The 21,122-nt window shown below is 36.5% G+C and overlaps 1 protein-coding gene across 1 annotated transcript in view; it reads left to right on the forward strand.

The window, feature by feature from the left end:
• Window positions 1–21,122, forward strand: part of CCDC102B (coiled-coil domain containing 102B) — a gene marked incomplete at its 3' end in the record, with an annotated part of 57,781 nt that overhangs the window by 22,869 nt on the left and 13,790 nt on the right. Inside the window, exon 4 of the mRNA XM_082044567.1 lies at window positions 3,029–3,137. Coding sequence (XP_081900693.1) covers window positions 3,029–3,137 — 109 coding nt within the window. The remainder of the gene's footprint in view (window positions 1–3,028; window positions 3,138–21,122) is intronic.

Raw genomic sequence — 21,122 nt, forward strand, 5'->3', positions numbered from 1 at the left:
TGTTTTGTTTCTTCACCTTGAGAAGACCTATGCTTTTTGCATTCTGTTTAAAGCTGTCTTCAGTAAACTCAACCTGAAGCCAGGGAGCAGGCTTTGAAAAATATATAAAGAAAGGAGCTCTTATAAAAAAATAAATAAAAAGACCTTAAAGTTTATGTTTTGACTTTCAGAGAACTTCGGGGTGGGATCCACAATGTAAAATCAGACACCAAAATCCTCTATTATACACCATGTTTTATATCAAATGCACATTTGAGGTCCCATGACATAAAGGGGAATTAAAGACCTTATGACTTGTTCAACACTTTGAAGAATCATTTGCCTAAAATAGCTATCTTTACTCATCTTTTGGATCAATGGTCTCATCTAAATGTCTAGTTTCAAGATCTTAATTTGTTCCCTTTTGAAAAAGTCTGTCTTTGGTCTAGAACCAAACATCCACAAACTACACTGGTAATTGACAATATCACAGAGGAATTGCTTAGGACTGGATGGGTAGACTTAAGCAACGGAAACAGGAGGCTCTATGTGAGCATCAAAAATGACCTTTTTACTGTGAGAGTGAACAAACACTGGCATAGGTTGCCCAGACAAGTTGCCAAGTCTGCATCCTTGAAGACATTCAAAAGCCTTCTGGACATGGACCTGAGCAACCAGCTCTAGATGACCCTGCTTTAATTAGGGGAGGAGGAGTGGGCCAGATGACCTCCAAAGGTTCCTTCCAACCTCAACCATTCTGTGTAATTCTGTGATTTAATTAGACAATGAGTTAAAATAGATTACTACAAGATCCATTAAAAATGCTCTGATCTTGATCTTTCGTTTAAGTAGTAGTAAGCTGCTTCACCAATCTCTGCTATGTTATTTATTCCACTCTTTGTTTTATTTATTTAAATAGCAAACTTCATGTAGTCAGGATGATCTGTTTCATTTAGTAACATCAGAGGTATCTGAGCTGTAACATAAAATAAAAGCAGTATCTTCTAAGTAAGCACTACATACTGGACATTCCTCTTTTCCTTTTCAAATTAGACCATTTCTAAGGACTTCAATGTATTCAGTAAAGTCAAGAAACTATTATTCAAAGTATTAAAATGTCATTTTTCATGCTTTCGCTTCCTACTGTATTAAACATCCCTTTTAATTCTTCTTTTAGTTCCCTGATGAAGTCATAACACCGTTCCACTGAGATATCCCATTATCTTATAAGAAAAACTATCCAGTTGATATGCCTATCTTAGATTCTTTACATATATCAGAAGTCATCTTGCTCCACTTTGCTTTGTGATTGATGATGTTTATTTTATTACCATAATGTTATGGGAGCCATAGGTGTTTATTAAAGTAATCTCTGCTGTGTGCTGTATCTATGCAGAAAAAAGAGATCCCTGGTTCAAGAGCATTAGGTTTAGTTGTAAAAGAAGAGAGAACAAGATGATACTTCACTCAAGTGAATCGTTTCATTAATGTAGCTGACATTGCTTCCAGGACCTGAGCCAGGCCAGTCAGTGGTAACTGTTGGTATCTCTGCGCAGGCCTGCCGTATGCTGCACAGACATGCCCCAGACACACCTCACCACTTTGCTTTAATTCATTAAAGTTAACAAAGTTGTTGTGGAAGGTAAATTTTAAACAAAATATTCTCAGAATGCAGCTATAGTCAGCCTGGCAATAATATCTTTAGTAAAGAGATTGAGAAATTCTATTAGCCTCAGAATAGAAAATAACTACGGTGGCATATAACAACTTCTTTCATTACCAGTATTACAAATTTCTTTTCTGCTATTTCAATATTTTTGTCTTTTCTGGTATAGTAGCCCTTAATACTTCCATTATCACAAGACCTACAAAATGTAAAATTTTCATCTCCCAGCGTAATAGTATTTATGTGGTTTTACTGTTTTGCAGATTTAACATTTTTTCAGCATCCTCACTTTATGGGCTGTATACCTATGTTTAAGTTTATAGCTAATGGAATATTCCAGAATTTTAAACTGTGATTTAATTTCATAGAAATGTTAGAAATATAACTTGAAAGCTTTTATCTATAATTAAGAATTTTTTCATTCACTTTTAATTGTGTTCCAAATTCTATTTTGTTGCAAAATTGCAAAATGAGACATGTGTTACACAAATTTAAAATGAAATTATGGAGGAATTTCATAAAGAGAAATTATGAGAAATTCATTCTTGTCTTTGCAACTTGGCTAATAGTGTTTCCTGTGAAGAAATAAATGAGTTTTTAATTGGTCTCAAAGACAAGAACATCTGTAGTGCCTCTCCTGCTTCATATTTCTTTCAATATTTTCTGAATGGCTGAAAACATTTTAATTGGCTAGAAGAGGAGTAAAAGTAAATATCAAAATTCATTGTTTCATAATAGAATACCTTTGTCCAAGGAATCATTTTTTGCTCTTACTGGATTGTGTATCTTAAATATTTTTCCTAAATGTAATAATAGACTTTATGCTCAAATAGCATTCCAGAGGCAAATGCTTAATGACGGTGTAATACCTCTGAGCTAAATAATAAATTTTCCTAAATTTATTCTAGTATTTCCTTTCATGAACAATTATTTTTGGAAACATGAAATATCTATAGCATCTTTGGTTTCCGTACTGTCGACATACTGTATACATTCCGTGTGTTTAAAATAATCTTCTGTCTGTATCCAAATAAAAGTGATACAGTGCCTTTTCTCTGAGGATCTTCACTAACTCACCATGTGTTAGGCAACTTGAATCCTTAACTGAAGTCCATTTTCAAATTTTCTTCAGTTTATCCCCAAATTTTATTTCATGTAAAATTTAAATTCTGTACTACTGGATTTCTTTCATCTCTTTTGCTATTATTTTTGGTAAATCTCTTGGAATAGTTATATAATGACAATATAGGTTTTCAATAAAAAACAGATATATGATTGATAAAGGCAGCAAAATATAGCAAGCTATGAAAAGGAAATTCAAAGTAATTTGTCTGTTGTCACCTTCAAAAATATATAATGCTGACTTTTAAAATACTTTTTCAGAATGAATGCTTTTCTGGAAAGAGAAATGGAAAAGACAGAAAATGAATTATTTCTTTGGAAATGGAAATATGAAGAACTGAGACAAACCAAGCTGGAAAGCCTGAAACAGGTATGTTAGCATGGAGTAAGAAACAAAATTCAGACTTCTGTTTTCTTGGGTTGTAACTAAGAGTAAAATCATACCTAGGGTTTATCAAAGTGATAAATCAACCATTTTTCAACTATTTTTCCCCATAGGCTCATGCAGAGGGTCCTGCCAAGGGTGGGTGGAGAAGCCCAGCCCTGGTGTAGGGGTCACGTGCTGCTATGGTGGCACTGGTGCTGGAGAGCTGCAAGGGTGGCACTAGGGTGACGCCATTGTCTCACAGGAAGGGACTGGCTGGAGGAGGCAGGGGCTGGTGCTCTATCCCTGTGTGTAATGAGGGTGGTGGCCCCAATGTAGATGTTGCATAGATGAGGTTCTTAGGCATATGGTTTAGAGGTGGACTTGGCAGCACTAGTTTAATGGCTGGACTCAATGATCTTAAAGGTCTTTTCCAACCAAAATGGTTCTATGATTCTATATACAGTGAACCATGGTTAGGGTCCAGCTGGGCTTGTTTTCAGGCAGAAGGGACCCATGTGGGGTAATCAGATGTATGGGAAAGGCCCATCACTGTGAGAATGTTGTCCCTGGGCTACCAAGTGGGCATGGTGGGGGTGACAGTTTGGCAGGTGCCAGGTCTCATGCACAGGTCCTGCACTGCATCTGTAAGGAGTGGTGGCTTGTCCAGTGGTTTGCATGTGGGAGGGGGCTGGAAATGTGCTGATGGCAGTATAAGACATATCAACAATAGTAGTGGGTGTCCATGCCTACAGTATATGCATGCTGGTTGAGGAAATATGTTTCCACTTTTCAGCTGCAGGAAGAAGCGAACAGGCTGGGCAGGCCCAGGGAAGACAAAGGGGAGACTAAGAGGACCTTCCCAGGGCCCCCAGAGGTAAGAGGGTCTGAACCACATAGGAGGGGCAACCAGAGACTGAGATTACTTGTGAGGTAAATAGAATCCTGTAGTAGAAAGCCTGGAAACCTATGATCTCCAGCAACTGGAGCATAGCTCTTTTTCCACATACAGATCCCCAGTTGCAGAATAAGTTCAACAGTAGCACAGGAGAATAAATCTATGATTGAGGAGTCATCAGAGCCAGCTTTAACCTGAACCGTGCACTCAGGAGGAAAAAGTGAGAGAGAGACTCCGTCCTATGGGGACAGAAACTCCTGTGTTCCCCACTTACCTTTTTGAGAGTTACATTGCTTGCTGTGGGCTTGGATCCAGAATGTTTCAGAGAGATTGCTAAGGTCTGCCCAGTCCTTTGACTACTGTTCCCTGCTGCTCATGCACATAGGCACCAGCAATACTCCTGAGGGCATATTGGGAATGACCACACAGCTCTGGGCTTGAGGTCACAGGGGCCCAGGTGTTGCCTCCTTGATCCAACAAACTGGCCAACCTAGTGAGGAAAGCTTTGAAAGAAGAATGATGGAAGTGGGGGATTACAGCCCACAGTAAGGTGATGAGTGATGTTCAGAGGTAGAAAGCTCTCATAGGAACTACAGAGCTGACAGGAACAAGACTTCATGAATGACAAAACAAGGTGAAGGGACTTGTACCTCAAGTGTTGGTACAGAAATGCACACATCCTGGGAAACAAGTAGGAAGAATTAGAGCCATGTGTGGCTACGGAACTACAGTATTGTTGGAGCGATTAAGATATTGTGCTAAGTTCACACAACTGGAGTCCTGTGAAGGACTTCAGGAAAGACTAGGAAGGAGGGGCTAAAAGGATGGAAGTTACCCTCAACTCTATAAGCAGTCAGACCTTCTGAGCTCTCCTGAGGGATGGAAACTTGTGGCTTAGCATCAGAGGAGAGGCCAGTAAGTGTGACATTGATGTGTGAGTTTGTTAGAGGCCACCTGATGAGGAAGCAAATAAAGTCTTTAAAGAACTCAAGTTTCTAAGTTGCAGATCCTGGTTCTAATGGGGGACTGACTGCACACTTGCTAGAAAAACAATTTGGCTGCTGCAATCAAAGAGATTTCTGAAGGGCTTCAACAATAATTTCTTGTAGATATTAAATGAACCAATCAGTGGTGATGCATAGCTGCGTCTGCTCTTGACTAGTATAAAAAAAAAACTAGTTGGGGATGTGATAATGAATAACGTCCTTGTCCATACTAACTTTGAAATAGTGGTGTTTGTCATCCTGAGGGAAGTGAGAAAGGCAAGCAGCACCGTACAGACACAGAATCTAAGGAAAACAGGATGCTGGCTTAGTCAGGGAACTGTTGGATAGGATCCCATGAGAGGCAGCTCTGACTGGTAAAGGAGTTCACCAAAGCTATTAAGTCTTGAAGTGCAGCATCTTCCAAGTGTAACAAAGGTCTGTCCTAATACTCAGGGTAGCAGGTAAATGTGTCAGGAGACAGATTTAGCTTAGCAGAGAACTTCTGGTGGAGTTCTTGATGCAAGAAAGCAATATACTTCTATACAGGAGACAAGCAAAGAAGGGAGTAATTTAAGAACATGATCTGGTTATGTAGGAACAGTGTTAGAAAATAAATGTTCATTTCAATCCAGGTTCATGAGTAGAATACTAAGAAATATTTGCATTGCAGATTTCAGGATTTAGCTTTCAGAACGATGGGTTGAGGACCTCTTAGATCAAAAAAAAAAACCTCGAAGTATGTATCTGTACAACTAAATATAGATATAGAATTTAAAATTTCCTATAAATGTCACATCTCAGATTTGGAAATAATCCAGGAAAATTAATTAGCTTTCTTTTCACATTTTGGAAGACTTTACAAGTAGTCTATTAAATTCCAAGTTCTAGTTATAAGATGGTGCATACAGAAATGGAATTTCCTTTATAGATTAATATCCACAGCAACAAATCAACATTTATCTGTCATATTTGAGTTCCTTCAGTTTTTAGTTCTTTATTTTCTGCTTGGTCATTAAGTAGGATTTTAGCTTGTCATGCTTCTGCACAACAGAGGAAGTCTAGATTTAGTTAATTGTTTTGATTAAGAAATGTAGTCTTTATGTTTTATGGCACTGTCAGCAGGAATAGAACACTAAGAAGTAAAAATCTGCTGAGAAGAGCTTGTAGATGGATAGATTCCAATTTTTACATATATGCATGTATATGCACATATATATGTGGTGGTGGGTTTTTTTGGGGGGAACGTGCTGAATTGCTTTAATTGCTAACAGGAAGTGACATTTTGAGCATTCTGTTTGTTTTCAGAATTTATAGGACACATACATCTAGTTTTTAAATTACAGGAAAACATTGGTCTTGATGAATATGACTAATGTGAACGAAATTACTTACATCTGTGGGGTCTTTTGTAAGTGAAAATTTTTTCTTTATTGAAAAAAACAGATCTTGTGTGTTGGTAATGAGTGTGTGAATGTCACTTACTATATATTACTGTTGAGAAGTGGTTACTGGAACACCACACAAGGTTTTTGACAGGAAAAATATTGAAAGTGAAATTAAGAAAAGCACAGACATGTACTAGGCTAAGCATGGAATATGATTCATATACATACTTGTGATATTAAATTACAAAGGAATTTCTAGATTTATAACAGATTAATCATTATCATTGGGGGATTGGACTAGATGATCTTTTGAGGTCCCTTCCAATCCCAAACATACTGTGATACTGTGATCTCTGGATTCTTTTCATATCCTTGACTAGGAGTTTTCAGTTTCAGTTATGAATAAATTAATCTGCTATTTTCTTTGGTAGATCACTTGACAGCCCCACTGGGAATGCGTTAAAAAATGTTAAGTTTGCAAGTGGCAAGTGGCGGTTTGCAAGTTAGCAATGGTTAGGTCTGCTAGCATTTTGGAAGTCAGAAATTTTGTGTAAAGTTAGATGCTTCACAGCTGCCAAGATTTCACTATTAATGCTTCCAGTAACTAATTACTTTCTGTTAAAAGACAAGTATTCACTTAGCTTGGAACAAACTAAATATGAAAAGCCTTGGTGATCTTGATGATAACCTTTCTTAAAATTGATGCAAAAAATGATTAATTCTGCATCAATTTGGAAAATGTAAATAAGTTTTCAAGGTATTGAATTAATTAAAAAAAAGTTTTAAAGGGACAATTTATGTTTGTCACAACTATGAGCATTACATGGAATTTGTCCTGTTTAGGTCATAAATTAGGCCATTTTAGCAGATAGAACAGGAAGTTACATTTAGTGTTGAAGCAGATTTTTTCTTTTTCTGTTATAAAAATTCTACTCTCCCACTAAATAGTGAGGTAAGAAGCTAAGGTTAACAATAAGAAGCTTATTGTTCAAATCTTGATTAATGTTTAACAGCACTCTGTTTATTTGCAAGCAGTCAAATGTTGTCTCTTTTTACTGCACACTATTCTGTTTTTCTAAGGACACTCAGAATTTCTCATTCATTTAGCTTCCTCTGGCCTTTTTTTACTTTCAAGTATTCTTTCACTAGAGCAGTTTCAAACCAAGTCCTGATTGGCTGCTCTTCTCAAAGATTACCTCCTCACTAGAGATTAGGTTGCCTTCAAAGGGACAGGTGTAATTCAAAGTATACTGCATACAGTCCTAAAATTACATTCATCACTTTGAAGGCAATGGCGAGGCTGATGTGGCACCCGGTGAAAATGAGTTTCACACCCCTGGATTAGGGTTTGTATTTTACCTTACCTGGGTGACTACATGGTGAAAAATGTGTCTTGGCTTTCTTTAGAGAACTAGTAAATTAAGGCTTTGTCCACCAAATATTTTCCCAGGGAGCAAAGAGGAAGAGAAGTGCAGTGTCCCTACATTAGATATTGTGTTTATTGTAGAAAAACTATGTTGTACTATCTAAAGCCAGTCTTACAAATTATTGTGAATTTGTGACCTGACAATACTGTCAGTATTAGAGATCACTAGATACATTTGGGACTTCTGGAGAGACCTATTTGTGAGGTTGTTACACAATATTTGGTCCATAAGATCACATCTTAAACTAAGATATATATGTCTACATTTCTTAGCTGTCAAAATCATTTTGTATGTACTGTCTAGTTAAAAAAGTTCACTTCTAGGAGAGCTTGCAACTCTTAGTGGGATACTAAGTCAATTAATATTTCCTATGCCTTGCTTTTCACATATATTACAAATAATCTATTAACAACTGTAAAACACTTGGTTGTTCTTAAAGAAGGCAAAGCAAATGCTCAGTACAAAATTATACATACATGGTTGTTGTGTTTGCATGAGAATCCACAGAAAGGCGAAGATTAAGTCTGTAAAACCATTAAATAAATAAAGGGTGTTGACATCAGATAAAATTGTTTTTAAAAGTAATCTTTGTAAGAAAAACTAAGAAAAGAAGAACAAGAAAATTTTGACATCAATTACATTTCTAGTTGAATGTCCCTGGAAATGGGCTATCCAGTTTTGTCAGATACAGCTTAGTTTACAGATCAATTAACTAACTTTACAGTCTGTGAGACACAAAAAGTATATCTGAGTTCAACTAGTTAGGTCTTTGGACTCTTCATAAAACAGAGTAAATCTTTGGTGTGTTGCCCTGATGTTTGTAAACACAGAACTATAGTTCTCAAGACTGTTAAAGTTGTAGGTTTTAGAACGCTAATTTAATCTTATAACATACGCAATAAAACATTCTTGTTTAAATTCTTTGCAAATCTTTCTCAACATTTTATATCTGACTTAATAATTTCTGAAGTTTGTGCTTTTTTAGTGCTTTAAAAGTTAAATAAGATGGACTATTTACAAAGCAATTTTACGTTATAATGAGAACAGTGAAAAAATGCATATACTGCTATATTCCACTGGTGTGCACTGTAGACTTACAAATGCCTCTACAGGCAGTGACTTCTGTGTTGTTTAAAATAATTTTCTGATAGCTGAGGTACAGAATGTGGCCTTATTGTACATTGCTCTCTGTGTTGGAAATGAGAGAAATTCATAGCCCAGTATGTGGAATAAGAGGCAAAAATTACAATAATTGGTACTTAAAGCCTGTTTGAATGTCAGTATCAAGAGAAGTATCATCAGATGAAAAGGAACACACGCTAAATTAACATTTTGTATCTTTAAGCAGAGAGCAGAGGAAATATCTTTCAACATCTTTTAGAACACGTGTTTTCTGTTCTCAGTGTATAGATGTTCTACCCTGTATATCGTTGAAATCTATATGTTGTTACTTAGGTGCATTACTTTCTTTAAGAGAACTGTAACAATTTCCTGTTTGTTGTTACCCAAGTGAAGGAAACTCCACTGAAGCAAGTGAGGCCTCTGCATGTCCCAAGTCTTCTATTCTTACTGTAGACATTCAAATGTTTTTTTTTTGTTTTTTTTTTTTTTTTTTCTTTAATGGGACAGCATTTTTGGAGACCCAGGTTGTTAACAGTTAGTTCCTGTTAAAGATTCTGTATTATTTCCACATTCACATTTTCCAGAAATGTTTATTGTGAAATTACATTATAGTGTGAAGATGCTACAGATCTGCTTGCCTGTAATTGCTGTTTTCATTTATTTAGTATGTACACAAATTAGAAATAGTGATACTCTGATAATCTTACAGGAAATTTAGAGACATGTAGTAGGAACATCTATTCTGTCACATACTGTTTGCTTGAACCTAAAAATGCATTCTGATTGTCCCCTGAATCCTGCAGAAATCATAAAAATTACCAGATATAAAACAGTAGCCTTAGTGGCTATACTGGATACTGTGATTTGCTCTGTTTAATTACAACCTGAGATACACAGAAATATTGCATACTTTGCATAGCTATCATAGGAATAAAATGGTGTCCCAAAAAATTATTTTTTGATGATTTTATAAGCTACAGAATAGCCAGTAGTCTGTCTCAGTGAGCTAAAGGAATCTTTGTAACATTTGATATCAGAATTTTCAAATATTGTTGGGCAATTTTCTGAAAACAATACCTGAATTACTTGAGAACTCGAATGACTTAATAGAGTGGAAGCCCAGTGTTGTTAATTATCCTGTGGTAAAATCTCATTATTTTTAGATTAGATCTAGAATTTGGAATGTTCCTTACTGGGCTCAATCCTTCCTTTGTTTGAGAGGGTGGTGTGATTTTCAGACTGAGTGAAACAGAAAGCTGATGATACCAAACATTTGACTTGTGGTTTGATAAAAGTACTGAAAAATTACTTTAGATATACACATTTCATTTTCATGTCTAAATTACAATGGCTTACAGATAGTATGAGAACAAGGAAAGAATTCTAGAGCATTGCTTAAGCAAGAATTCTTGTAAAGCATTAACTATTTTTTCCATTGTTTTTGTAAAACAGATACCAGTTCATATTTAGTGTTATCACTTTAAATTATATACTTAATGTGAATGTTTTTCCTGTCTAACAGAAAGTATAATTTGTGGTGGTGCATAGCATCAAGGTTCCATTTGCTTGCCTATTTTCCTACAAATGTAATTTGGAAAGTGCTGGAAAAATCTGTTTCATTGACTTTTTTTTTTCCTTATATTAGCTTCTAACAAGATATTTAAACTGTATTGAGTTGTACTTGCCAATATTTCCTGCATCTTAGTTACGTGTTTGGCAATGAAAATACAGACCAAGACCAAGAATGTTTATTCAGTGGCATTCTGTTACAACTGAAAGATGAAAACTCATTTCTGTGAGGAAATAACTTTAGAAGAACGATATGTGTGCATACTGAAACTTATCTGTGCATATTGCTTTTCTATGAAAAGCATACCACACCAAAGCTGTAACATTTGTAGAGGATCGTTTGGCCTGCTGGTCTGCCACCAGCAGAAGGTATAAACTGGTGAGGAAATGTTTTGAAGACAAGGGAGGAATATAACACATACTTGTATATATGCAATCTTTGTCCTAGAGGTTGGCATTGCATTTTTAGGAAAAACAGTTTTTCATAGCTTAGATGGAGAAGTCCAAAATGATGAGAAAACTAATTGTTAATAACATATTTGTGTGTTCAGTTCACCATATGGCCCTGTACAGAAATGAATTTTTTACAGTGTATATTTTAACAAAAATCACCCCTAAAATATTTTATGGAATATGTATAAATATTCTGAATTTGCTTTTCAGGATTATGTTTGAGTATTCACTTATTTTCTTGTTTAAGTAAATATTTCTGCTAGTAGACTTAGTTGTTATTCATTCACATAAAAACAACTTGGTCTAAAGTAAGCAGTTTCTTTAAAAAACAAATAAACCTGTAATGAATGACATGTAAGAAGTGTTAGAATGTACAAAATTGAATTTAATGCCTGACATGTTAAAGACATTGAATTAAAGATACAAGTATTTTGTACCTAATGATGTAATTGTTTTTTGTCTATCCTTATCTAAATAAGGATAGCAATGTGTCACTAAAGAAAAAACAACAACAACAAAAACTAATTTGGGGGGATATTTAATCAGGAAAATAGCCTTAGATCTTTCTTTTACTTAATGTTTGGAAATAAAATGCTCTTTTCTAGGCATGACATTTGAGCTTCCTACTAAAAAAAAAAAAAAACCAAAACAAACCTGAGCTAGCAATCTAATCACAATAGCCACTTGCCCACTTCACCCCTTCCCCCTCGCTAAATAGGGGAGAGAATCAAAAAGGAAGGGAGAAGCTTGTTGATTGAGATAAACACAGTTTAATAAGACAGCCAAATAACACTAATATACCAATATACAAAAAAAATAGAATATACAATAAAAGATACTCAATGCAATTCCTCACTAAGTCCTTCCGCACTGAGCAGCTATTCTCAGGAAGAGAGGGAGCACCCTGGTCCCAAACAGGTGATCCTGGGGGAAGAGAGAAAAAGACAGAAAGGACCAGAGGCCACTGCAAAACAGCAGGATGGCAAAGGCCAAACAAAAGGAGCTCCTGAATGGAAGTCAACTAAAACACAGCACAACTGGAATGGGTCTCTGTCTCCCTAGCTGGAAAACCTGACTCCCCTTAAATATGAAGTATGATGCTAATCGCATGGGATATTCTTATTGATCGGTCTGGACAAGGTCTGCCCCATCTGTGTCCCCCTTCCTGGCTGCCTCACACCTGTGGGCAGAGAGCTCAGAAAGACCTTGGCTCAGACAACAACTAAGATAACAACAAGCTCTTACATTGTGTTTGTTTCAACTCAAAGACACTGGAAAGTTATTTGAAGAAAAACATTAAGTAAGTCCCAGGGTGTTTATCCTCCTGTTCTCAAACTTAATCCAAACAATGACCATACTAGCTACAAAAAAAAGAAAGGTTTGTAACTGTATGAAGAAAATTAACTCGCTTTCAGTCAAATCTGCAGACCATGGAAACTAATCCTGTCACCTTGCAAGCTCTTCTCATAATGTAAATGAGAAATGCGTAAATGGTACTTTATTTACCCGATATATAACACCTTTGTACTTCTGAAGTTTCCATTGCGAAGTCAGCAGGACTGTTGGGAATATCTCTCTGTATTGAGTTGTAAGTCTATGCAAGGGATGAATACTTGTGAAAACCATTGCTCAGTAGTAATCTAGAGTTTCAGATTTACTATATGGCAAATGGATTGAGTAATTTTTTGCATTTTTGGAGGAGAAAACATGGGCAACTGGAATGAAGCATCTTGTTTTTAAAGGATCCTGTCATGTTCTATGAAAGAAAGAAAGTTCCTAAACATTTAGTGGTAGAATAGATGTAGCTTCATGCCTGTCATCTAGGATATGGTTATATTCATACATCTTTCAGAATGAATAGGTGATTGTGCTTCCTAACTTGTAACTTGTGTGTGAGGCATAAGAAGTCAGATTTACTGTTTAATTTTGGCTGCTGAAATGGAATTGTCTTTTGACTTCACTGCAGTGTATACAAGAGAGTGTATTGATTCCAGAACAAAGAAGTAGTACTTTCATGGGAGGTAGGATAAGAAGAGAATCAGCTTTTTTTTTCCTTTTTTTTTTTTTTTCTCTCCCACTTTTTTTTTTTTTTTTTCCTGTTTACTAAGTAATAAGAATTTTCCTCTTTGGTCTTCATGCTTAAAGAGAACAGTTTGGCAGTGAAGTAAGTGCCTTTGCACTGTAGCATTACATTTTCAGATTACTTTCAAACAAAGGATTCAATCTTAGGAAAAATTAATGAGTGTTTTGTTTGGATACGGTAAGAAACTTTCCTTGTTAACATCAGTGTTGTGCTGCCTATTTGTTTGAGCAATAACACCAGTGATATCCTGAAGTCAATGAGAAATCTGCTGATGTCAATTAACTTTGGATCAGTTCCTAATTTAAATTGTAGTAACAAGTGATTAAAAACTGTGCCAGATTATTCTTCAGGGACATTTGTAACTTCAAAACACCAAGTTAATATATTATTGTAGGATGATTCAGATAAAACAGAAGAGGTGTCATGTAAACTGTGCCGAAAACTAGTACTATTTCTACAGGCACTCATCAGCAGGCCCTTGAGCTATAGAAATAACCTTTACGTAATTACTGATTTAGATCAACTGACTGTATATTTCAGGTTCATATTCTGAAAGAAGACCTGGGTGGAGGTAACGTTCTATACCATATTTATCTGGAGTCTAAGCAACATAATGCTTTAAATTTAATTGAATAAAGTCAGCTTCTGCATTTCTTGGATCCTGTTGAACTTTTGGTTCAGAAGAGAAAGTAAGCTTAAATACTGGTTTAATCTGTCCCTTTTAGCATAGGCTGTTGTGTAAAGAGAAAGCTCATTGAACCAGAACATGGCAAGTTTTTGATATCTGGTATATAGTATGAATTACCTACACTTAAATTAATGTTGATATAATAGTCTGGTATTCATCAAGAAACTTTCATGCAATCCTGATTTTCCTGAAAATTTAACATTATGTCCAAATAGACTTGCAAATTTTAATAAGTATGTTGGTATGGATTGTTTTGCCTACAGGAAAGTAATGATTACAAATTCTGGTGTAGCTTCACACTATTTAGTATTCTAGTTATCTAAGATGTATTTGTTTTTAGAGATTTACAATTACAACAAACATCCTATTCCCAGCACCACTTAACTAATAATTTGAAAAGTCAACAGTCCTCATCTGTAAGATAAGTGATCTTACATAGTTCTTGACAAATGTAGAGTGCTTTGACTATTGCTGTCGGGTTTGATGTATTGTTGGCATGATTCATTAGCAATTACATCAAAAAGTGTACTGTAAACTGAGATAATTTTACTTAGATTTTCTATGCTTATCAATTAGCATTCTTGTAATGTCTTTAATATTATTAATTTAATAATTTCTGGTAATTTGGGTTGAACAGTGTTCTGATACAGTCTAGGAAGTTCTTGAGACTGATGACAATTTGAACTTGCTTTGAGTGCTTCCAGTCATACTGATCACTTTTGATTTACTGTTTTGTTACAGCTCTTTATTTATCCATACATTTGGCTCAATACAGCAATATAAAGTCAGGATGAAAGTTTGGTTTAGAAAACAGTTGGAAACAGAGAGGTGCTGACCTTCTATATGGCAAAAACCCCTTTAAAAAAAAAAGAAAAAGAGAGAGAGGTTACCCATTGCACTGTTTAGTTTAGTTTTCAGGTGATTTTCTGCAGTCATCATCTTTTGATAAATCCTTGTATTTTTTTTAAGTAAATATTGTCATCTTCCTTTTACAGTGTTTATTAGAATGGGTCATGGCTTATTCTAGTTCCTGAATTAGTTACTAATAATAACTAATAACATTACCAAACACACAGCAATAGGTAACTACTTGAAGCAAAGTTAGGCAGGCTGTTATAGTCTGGACTGCAATTAAATTTCTATGCTGTATATCTGTAAAAATCCAGTTTTTAAAAATTATCATTGTTCTGCAAGTTAAGACTAACAATTTGATCATACATCCTTTTGCATAGAATAATAACTTATATTTGCTTCAAATACAGTCTGTATATGTATTTCTACTCATAGTCAGTCTCAGCCCTCTGAGGTGGTAGCCTGTGTTTCTTATTGTGGGAAGAAGTTTGTTGTATTTGGTTTGTGAAGGAAAAAAATCCAAAAAGCCACACCCTCCTCCCTTGCCCTCCCTGTGATAATAGCACTAGTAACAGAGGTGGACTAATTTCAGATAATAAAAACTCTTAATCTGGGCAACTTCATCTTGCCATTGTGATTATACCTAGATGAAAAGGGAAATAAGCAGAGTTTAATAAAAGATTTCAAGTGTCATAAAAAAAAGAGTTATCAGCAGAGGCCTTTTATATCTTCTTTTGAAATATAAAGCAAAATGTATAGTATTGAACCTTTCAGAACCACTGTTGTGTTCTGTCATAATCCAATCAACTGCAAGAAAAGCATGCTACTGTTTATAAAACAAACCAACTCTTTTGGTGTGAATGTCAAGAACTCCAGTTTTCCATTGCTCAGTAGTGAAATATAAACATTAAGGTGTGATTTTTTTTTTTTTTTTAAGAAATTAATTTCAGGTACATTTCCTAGATTACTTTATTGTTAATTAATATGGAGATTTTTACTTGTTTAGTCCCTGCATTAAAAATTGAACCTCTCCGTGCACAGTAGCAAAAGCATCTATGCACTTGTTAGCACACCGGAGTTCTCATTCTCCAGAGGAGTGATGGCTTGTCAGGTTTTGAGAGTTTTGGTTGATGTGTGTCTTTTCTAAATTTCAAGCAATATCCTCCAAGGGATTAGCTGAAATGTGAATTCTTTTCTTGACTGAGATTAAAAAACACTTTAAATTCACCAAAGCCACTCTATACTGTTCATTTAGATTGGTCTTCCTTGTAACTATAATTATTATGTTCAGCTTCAGGCAAAAAACGAAATTCAGTTTCAGAACTAAGTCATTATTATCCCATCTCAAGTATCACTTGCATGTAGAAATCTAGCAAATGGGCATTTTGTACAAGCCATTTTTATATAAGGTCATGATTATCATGCTTATCTAGGCATCGGTATTTTGCTACACATAACAGAAAACTGATAATTTGAAGACCTTGCATTAAAAAGTATGTTACAAATAGATGTCCAGTACTTCAGAAGGAGTTTAGATTCAGTGTCTTTTCTAATTAAGGGAAGTACTTGAACCTGAGGTTCTCTGTCATTATTAAAAATATAACCTTTTCTGTCATGAGAACCAAGGCTTCAACTTCAGATTCTGCAGTTAAGAATTACTCTGAGGGTCACTCTCTCCAGATCCGTACAAGATGGAATGAAAAGTGACTTATGAACAATTTCAAGGAACTGGGAATCCTTTAGAAGTGACTAGTATGAAGAAGTATCCTAGACTGTATCACAAGTAGAAAGTTAATATTGGATAGCCTGAGGACCATAGCAAATGGGGACATTCTTAAGCCACATAGTAAATTTGCAGAGTCAAATTACTGAAATGAACTAGTGTAGCAACCTTTTGGTGCAGCCAAGTAAGGCCAATGTGACCTTTAATGTAGTTGTTGGCGTATTTTATAGCATGAGCATTACATTTAAAATACAGCAAAGCCATAGGAAGTAGGAGGGCAATATATCTGAAGAGTATCCAAACTGCAAAACACAGAGCAAGTGAGGTTGTGAGTGATGCTGACAGAAGTTCTGGAGGTGTAGTTCTTTGTCCCAGTTTGAGCCAGAAGCTCAGGTTAGGATTGAACAGAAGATAAAGCTTAGGGGTGGTGTTAGAATGGGGCTGAAATTGAGTTCCCCAAGGAAAGTTAGGACAATCAAGAGATTTGAACAGTAAGGGCCTTTGTGGTGTGGGCCAGAGGTAGGGGTCTTAGTCACAGTCAGAGCTGGAAAATAAAATTATATTTGACCAAAAGAGAAAGCCTAGTAATGTTGTTGGGGGCAGAGTGAAGAAAAAAAATAGAGAATATTAAATGAAATTTGAACATTAATCAGTAATACACCCTTGTGGCAAAGAATGTTAATGGTATCTTGGGCCACATTATGGGGAGCGTTGTCAGCAGGTTTGAGGGAAGTGATCCTTCCTTTCTGCTCAGCACTAGGGAGGCCACACCTGGAGTACTGGGTCCAGTTCTGGGCAGGGTCCAGTTCTGGGCAGAGTCGAGCAAGGGTCCCTAAGATGACAAAGGGACCTGAGCACCTTTCATATGATGAAAGGCTGATGGCACTGTTTAGTCTGGTGAAGGCAAGGCTCCAGGGGGATCTTACAAATGTTTGTGAAGACTTGAAGGGAAGTTGTAGAGAAGATGGAGTCAGGCTTTTTTCAGTGGTGCTCAGTGACGGGATCAAAGGCCATGGACACAAACCAAAACACAGAAGGTTCTCTCTGAACACCAAGGAACACTTTTATACTGTGAGACTGATGGAACACTGGCATAGGTTTCCCAGAGAAGCTGCTGAATCTCCCACACTGGAGAAACTCAAATGCCTTCTGGATGTGGACCTCGGCAACCAGCTCTGGATGGTGTTGCTTGAGCCAGGGTATTTGAACCAGATGACCTCTGGAGCTCCCTTCCAACCTCAGCTGTTCTGTGATTCTAGAATGCTATTTGCAGAATGAAAAAGAGAAGACAGAACATTGTCATTGGTAAGATATGCTCTATTTTTTCTTCAAGTAATAAAACCTTTCAGTGCCTGTACTGTTGCCCTTAATGTAATATAGGTATAAGGCTAACTGGTATGTCTACATAAAATTATATATGTATGTATAGGCTGGGCAAATATAGAATGAGAAAATATGAGTATTTTCTTCAAAAAACAACAATATACATTTTAAAGGAACAAATTACTTGATGGACAATTTATTCTTGATAATTTTGTTAATTTTATTCAGTAAGTAAATATGTCTTACTTATCATGTTTATTTTATGGGAAAAATGAGGAAAAACTCAGGATGTTTCCCAGTATCTTAATAGATAGGACATTTGTAACTGAGAGATATTATTTAACCTGCTTTAAAAATGTAAAATGTTATAGCAAATTTGTCAAAATGTAGGAGGAACAGAATATTCCATAGAGATTTTGTTTAATTTAGAAATACAGATTTTCATTTTTCTTGTGGGGGCATTCATTCTATCTAAGATGCAGCAAACCTCCGTCTGACAAGTCACATCAACAGGCGGGTGTCCCCGTGCCCTGCAGCTGGGAGTCTCCTATTGCTATTATTCACCTTTTCCTTCTAGTGATCTTAAGTGGCTCAGGCTCACCCACCAGACAGACTTCTCATCAACCACAGGGGCAGTGAACCTATTCTGAAAGTACAAGTTACCTGGTGGGGCATGAACTTTCTTCCTAGTGTGAGAATTCACCATCTTCCACTATTCATCGTTATGGGAATTTCTACTTTCCAGCTTCATATAGGCCTAGGCTCTTCCTGCCCCTTCCTCTACAGTTCAAGGTCCAGGCTCTTGAATCTGCAAGGTCTCGGAGAAGTTCTGGTCCATGTTTCTCATCCTCTTTGATGCTGTGCAGTCTGGTGGCCTCTTCCCAAAGCTCTTTCACAAGGAAACACAGCCCCTTGACAACTGCACACCTTAGGCAGGCTTGGAGACCATGTGCCCAGCAAGAGGCTCAAGGGACTCCCTGCAGCCTGACACTTGCAGAGCTGCATCCTCCTTCTGAAGCTCTGTCTGGGTCCAGGAGTCTGATAGTGAGGGAACAGATACTTCAGTGGCTCTTCATGTTGCAGCAGCATGCACCCACAATTTCTCAGAAGGTTCCCATGAGTCCCCCAATAATCCCTGACAAAGTTCCCTGATATTCAAGAGGAGATTGAAAACAGAATACTTTCAACTCCAACCTGGAGAATGTACTCACAGTGATTATTTCACCTAGGTCACTTAGGAACTCAGTCAATATCAATATTGACGATAAAATTCAAGAACAGTTCTTACACAAATATTCTATTTTGAGGTGTGCGAATATATGGACTGCTACCTTTTTGACTGCAAACAGGCATACAATATGAGAGCTCTCCAACCAGGAATGGTGATAAAATATTGAAATATTTATATTGGCAAATATGAGACAAAACTGCACTGAGAATGAACACTGAGATGAGGCTGATATTGTGTTTTGTTTTGTAAGGTGGATAAAGATGGTCATGTTTAGTTTTTACTGTTATCTGTTACTGTCACTGATTAAATTTACATATAGATGATGCATTAGTGCTCATAATAATCAAGTGTATGTTTTAATATATATATGTGACCAAGGAATCAGTTTTGTCTCTGTCTTCTGTCAGCTGAAACATAGTACACTTACCAAAAAAATGACAGGTGTTCGTCGGGATTGGTAATGTATGAAGTTTGTGTCTTGAACTATAGATTGCTGAGTCCTCTTCTGAAAGATTAATAAAGTACATAGTTCATTTTTCATGTGCATTAGTAACTTAGTTGATCAGGACACATGGACAAGTTTGATATATCACCTGGCTACAAAATTGAGTGAAGCATTTATGTATTTGTTCTCTTTAAACCATGGGTAAAAGCCCTTCAGTTTCCAAGACAGGCTACAAATGGTTTGCCATTTGGCTTATATCTCAACAGAACTGTTTTCTTATATGAGACTTCAGTCCTCAGTATTCTTATCTGGAAAAATTCTTTAATGTTATGCAGCTATAAGAAAGCATGTCATAATCCTTTTTCCCCTGGATACACTAACTAAAATAAAGGACAGGAGATGTGCAATTTTTCCATACAGTGTGAATGTTAATTTCAGATTTCAGTATCTTTTATCTACAGATAGCTTTTTTTTCTTTTTTTTTCTTTTTTTTTTTTTAATGCATGTGGCAGTTGCACATCCCCCTGACATCTGGGGCCTTCAATAGGGCAGTTAATGGCTCCTTAGCACCTTTTGTGCCCCGTTGTGCCTGTCCCAATATCCACATCTAGGGTGGCACAAAGGTGCTGATGGTCACATCCTCCCCTACTCTGGGACACGGTGACTTCACCTCCACCCAGCTTGGGGGGCAGGAGGGGTGGGACCCTCAGTCGATTGACAGGGTCCTCAACAAAGAAGATGCGTAGAGAAGCTGAGAAGCTTCTGGACCATGTTGTAATGCCCACAGCCAGATCTGACCAGGCCATAAAATGCCAAAGACCCCCTTAGAGTGGTATTCTTGGAGCAGTGGGTCTGTGAACTGGAGCCCTCCCCTTAGACTGGGACACAATTTTAGGAGATTTCCTGGGATTAAGAGTGCCTCATCCCCTCTTTTGGGTGAGTGGTTATTTGCTGGATATATCCTTGAACGAGTCCTTGCTCAACCCAGGCAAGTGTGAGCTCTCACCTAACCCAGGCAAGTGATTATTTCTTGTGGCTACCCTGAAGTGAGAGGCCTCTGGTTTTGTTTCTTGTGAGTGTATGAGTGCACGTTGTGGATCCTCATTATTCTCATGTTGTTGTACCCCAATAATCTCCTCAGCTGATATCCGAACCTATATTGTATGTTGTCGGAGTGCCAAATAATTGTATAAAGGCTGTTTCTAGCAGTGTATTAGCTACACTTTTCTGGCTAGAATAAAGTTTGTTTTGGAACTTGTTGTCCGCCTGGAATTGACTTTTGGGGTGCCTCTGTGACAGTATATGAGAAAGTAAACAAAACAAAAAAGTCAAATGGGAACCTTTGTTGTTTTGTGGTCTTTCATTTGTTTGTTTTTCATTTAATTTGTTTAATTTAATTAAATCTCCTTTTAATAACACTTGGTCTTCCACAAAGCTGATTTTCATGTTAATGTAGGGGTAGGTACACAGGTGCTTTGTATCAATACTTTGTTACTCTGTAGCTTCTGATTACATACACTAATGAACTGTAAGCAGCACTTCATCAAGCTTACTTATTTCAGAAAAAAGTATATTGATATTGCAGTTGAAAAATGTCGTCTTCCCACACTTTTACATACTGATCACCAGCTATTAGAGAAAGACTGAAGAGATACAATTAGAATTACAGGGATCCTGAATCCTTGCGGCAGAATTTATTTATTTGTTTGTTTATTGCTAAAAAGGACTTCTAGATAGTATAGTATACTTCAGGATACTATCTTTCAGACCCTTATGAATAAGGATATAGAATTAAGCACCACAGCT

This window comes from Streptopelia decaocto, assembly GCF_964273445.1.
Source record: "Streptopelia decaocto genome assembly, chromosome: 2".
Classification (NCBI taxonomy): domain Eukaryota; kingdom Metazoa; phylum Chordata; class Aves; order Columbiformes; family Columbidae; genus Streptopelia; species Streptopelia decaocto.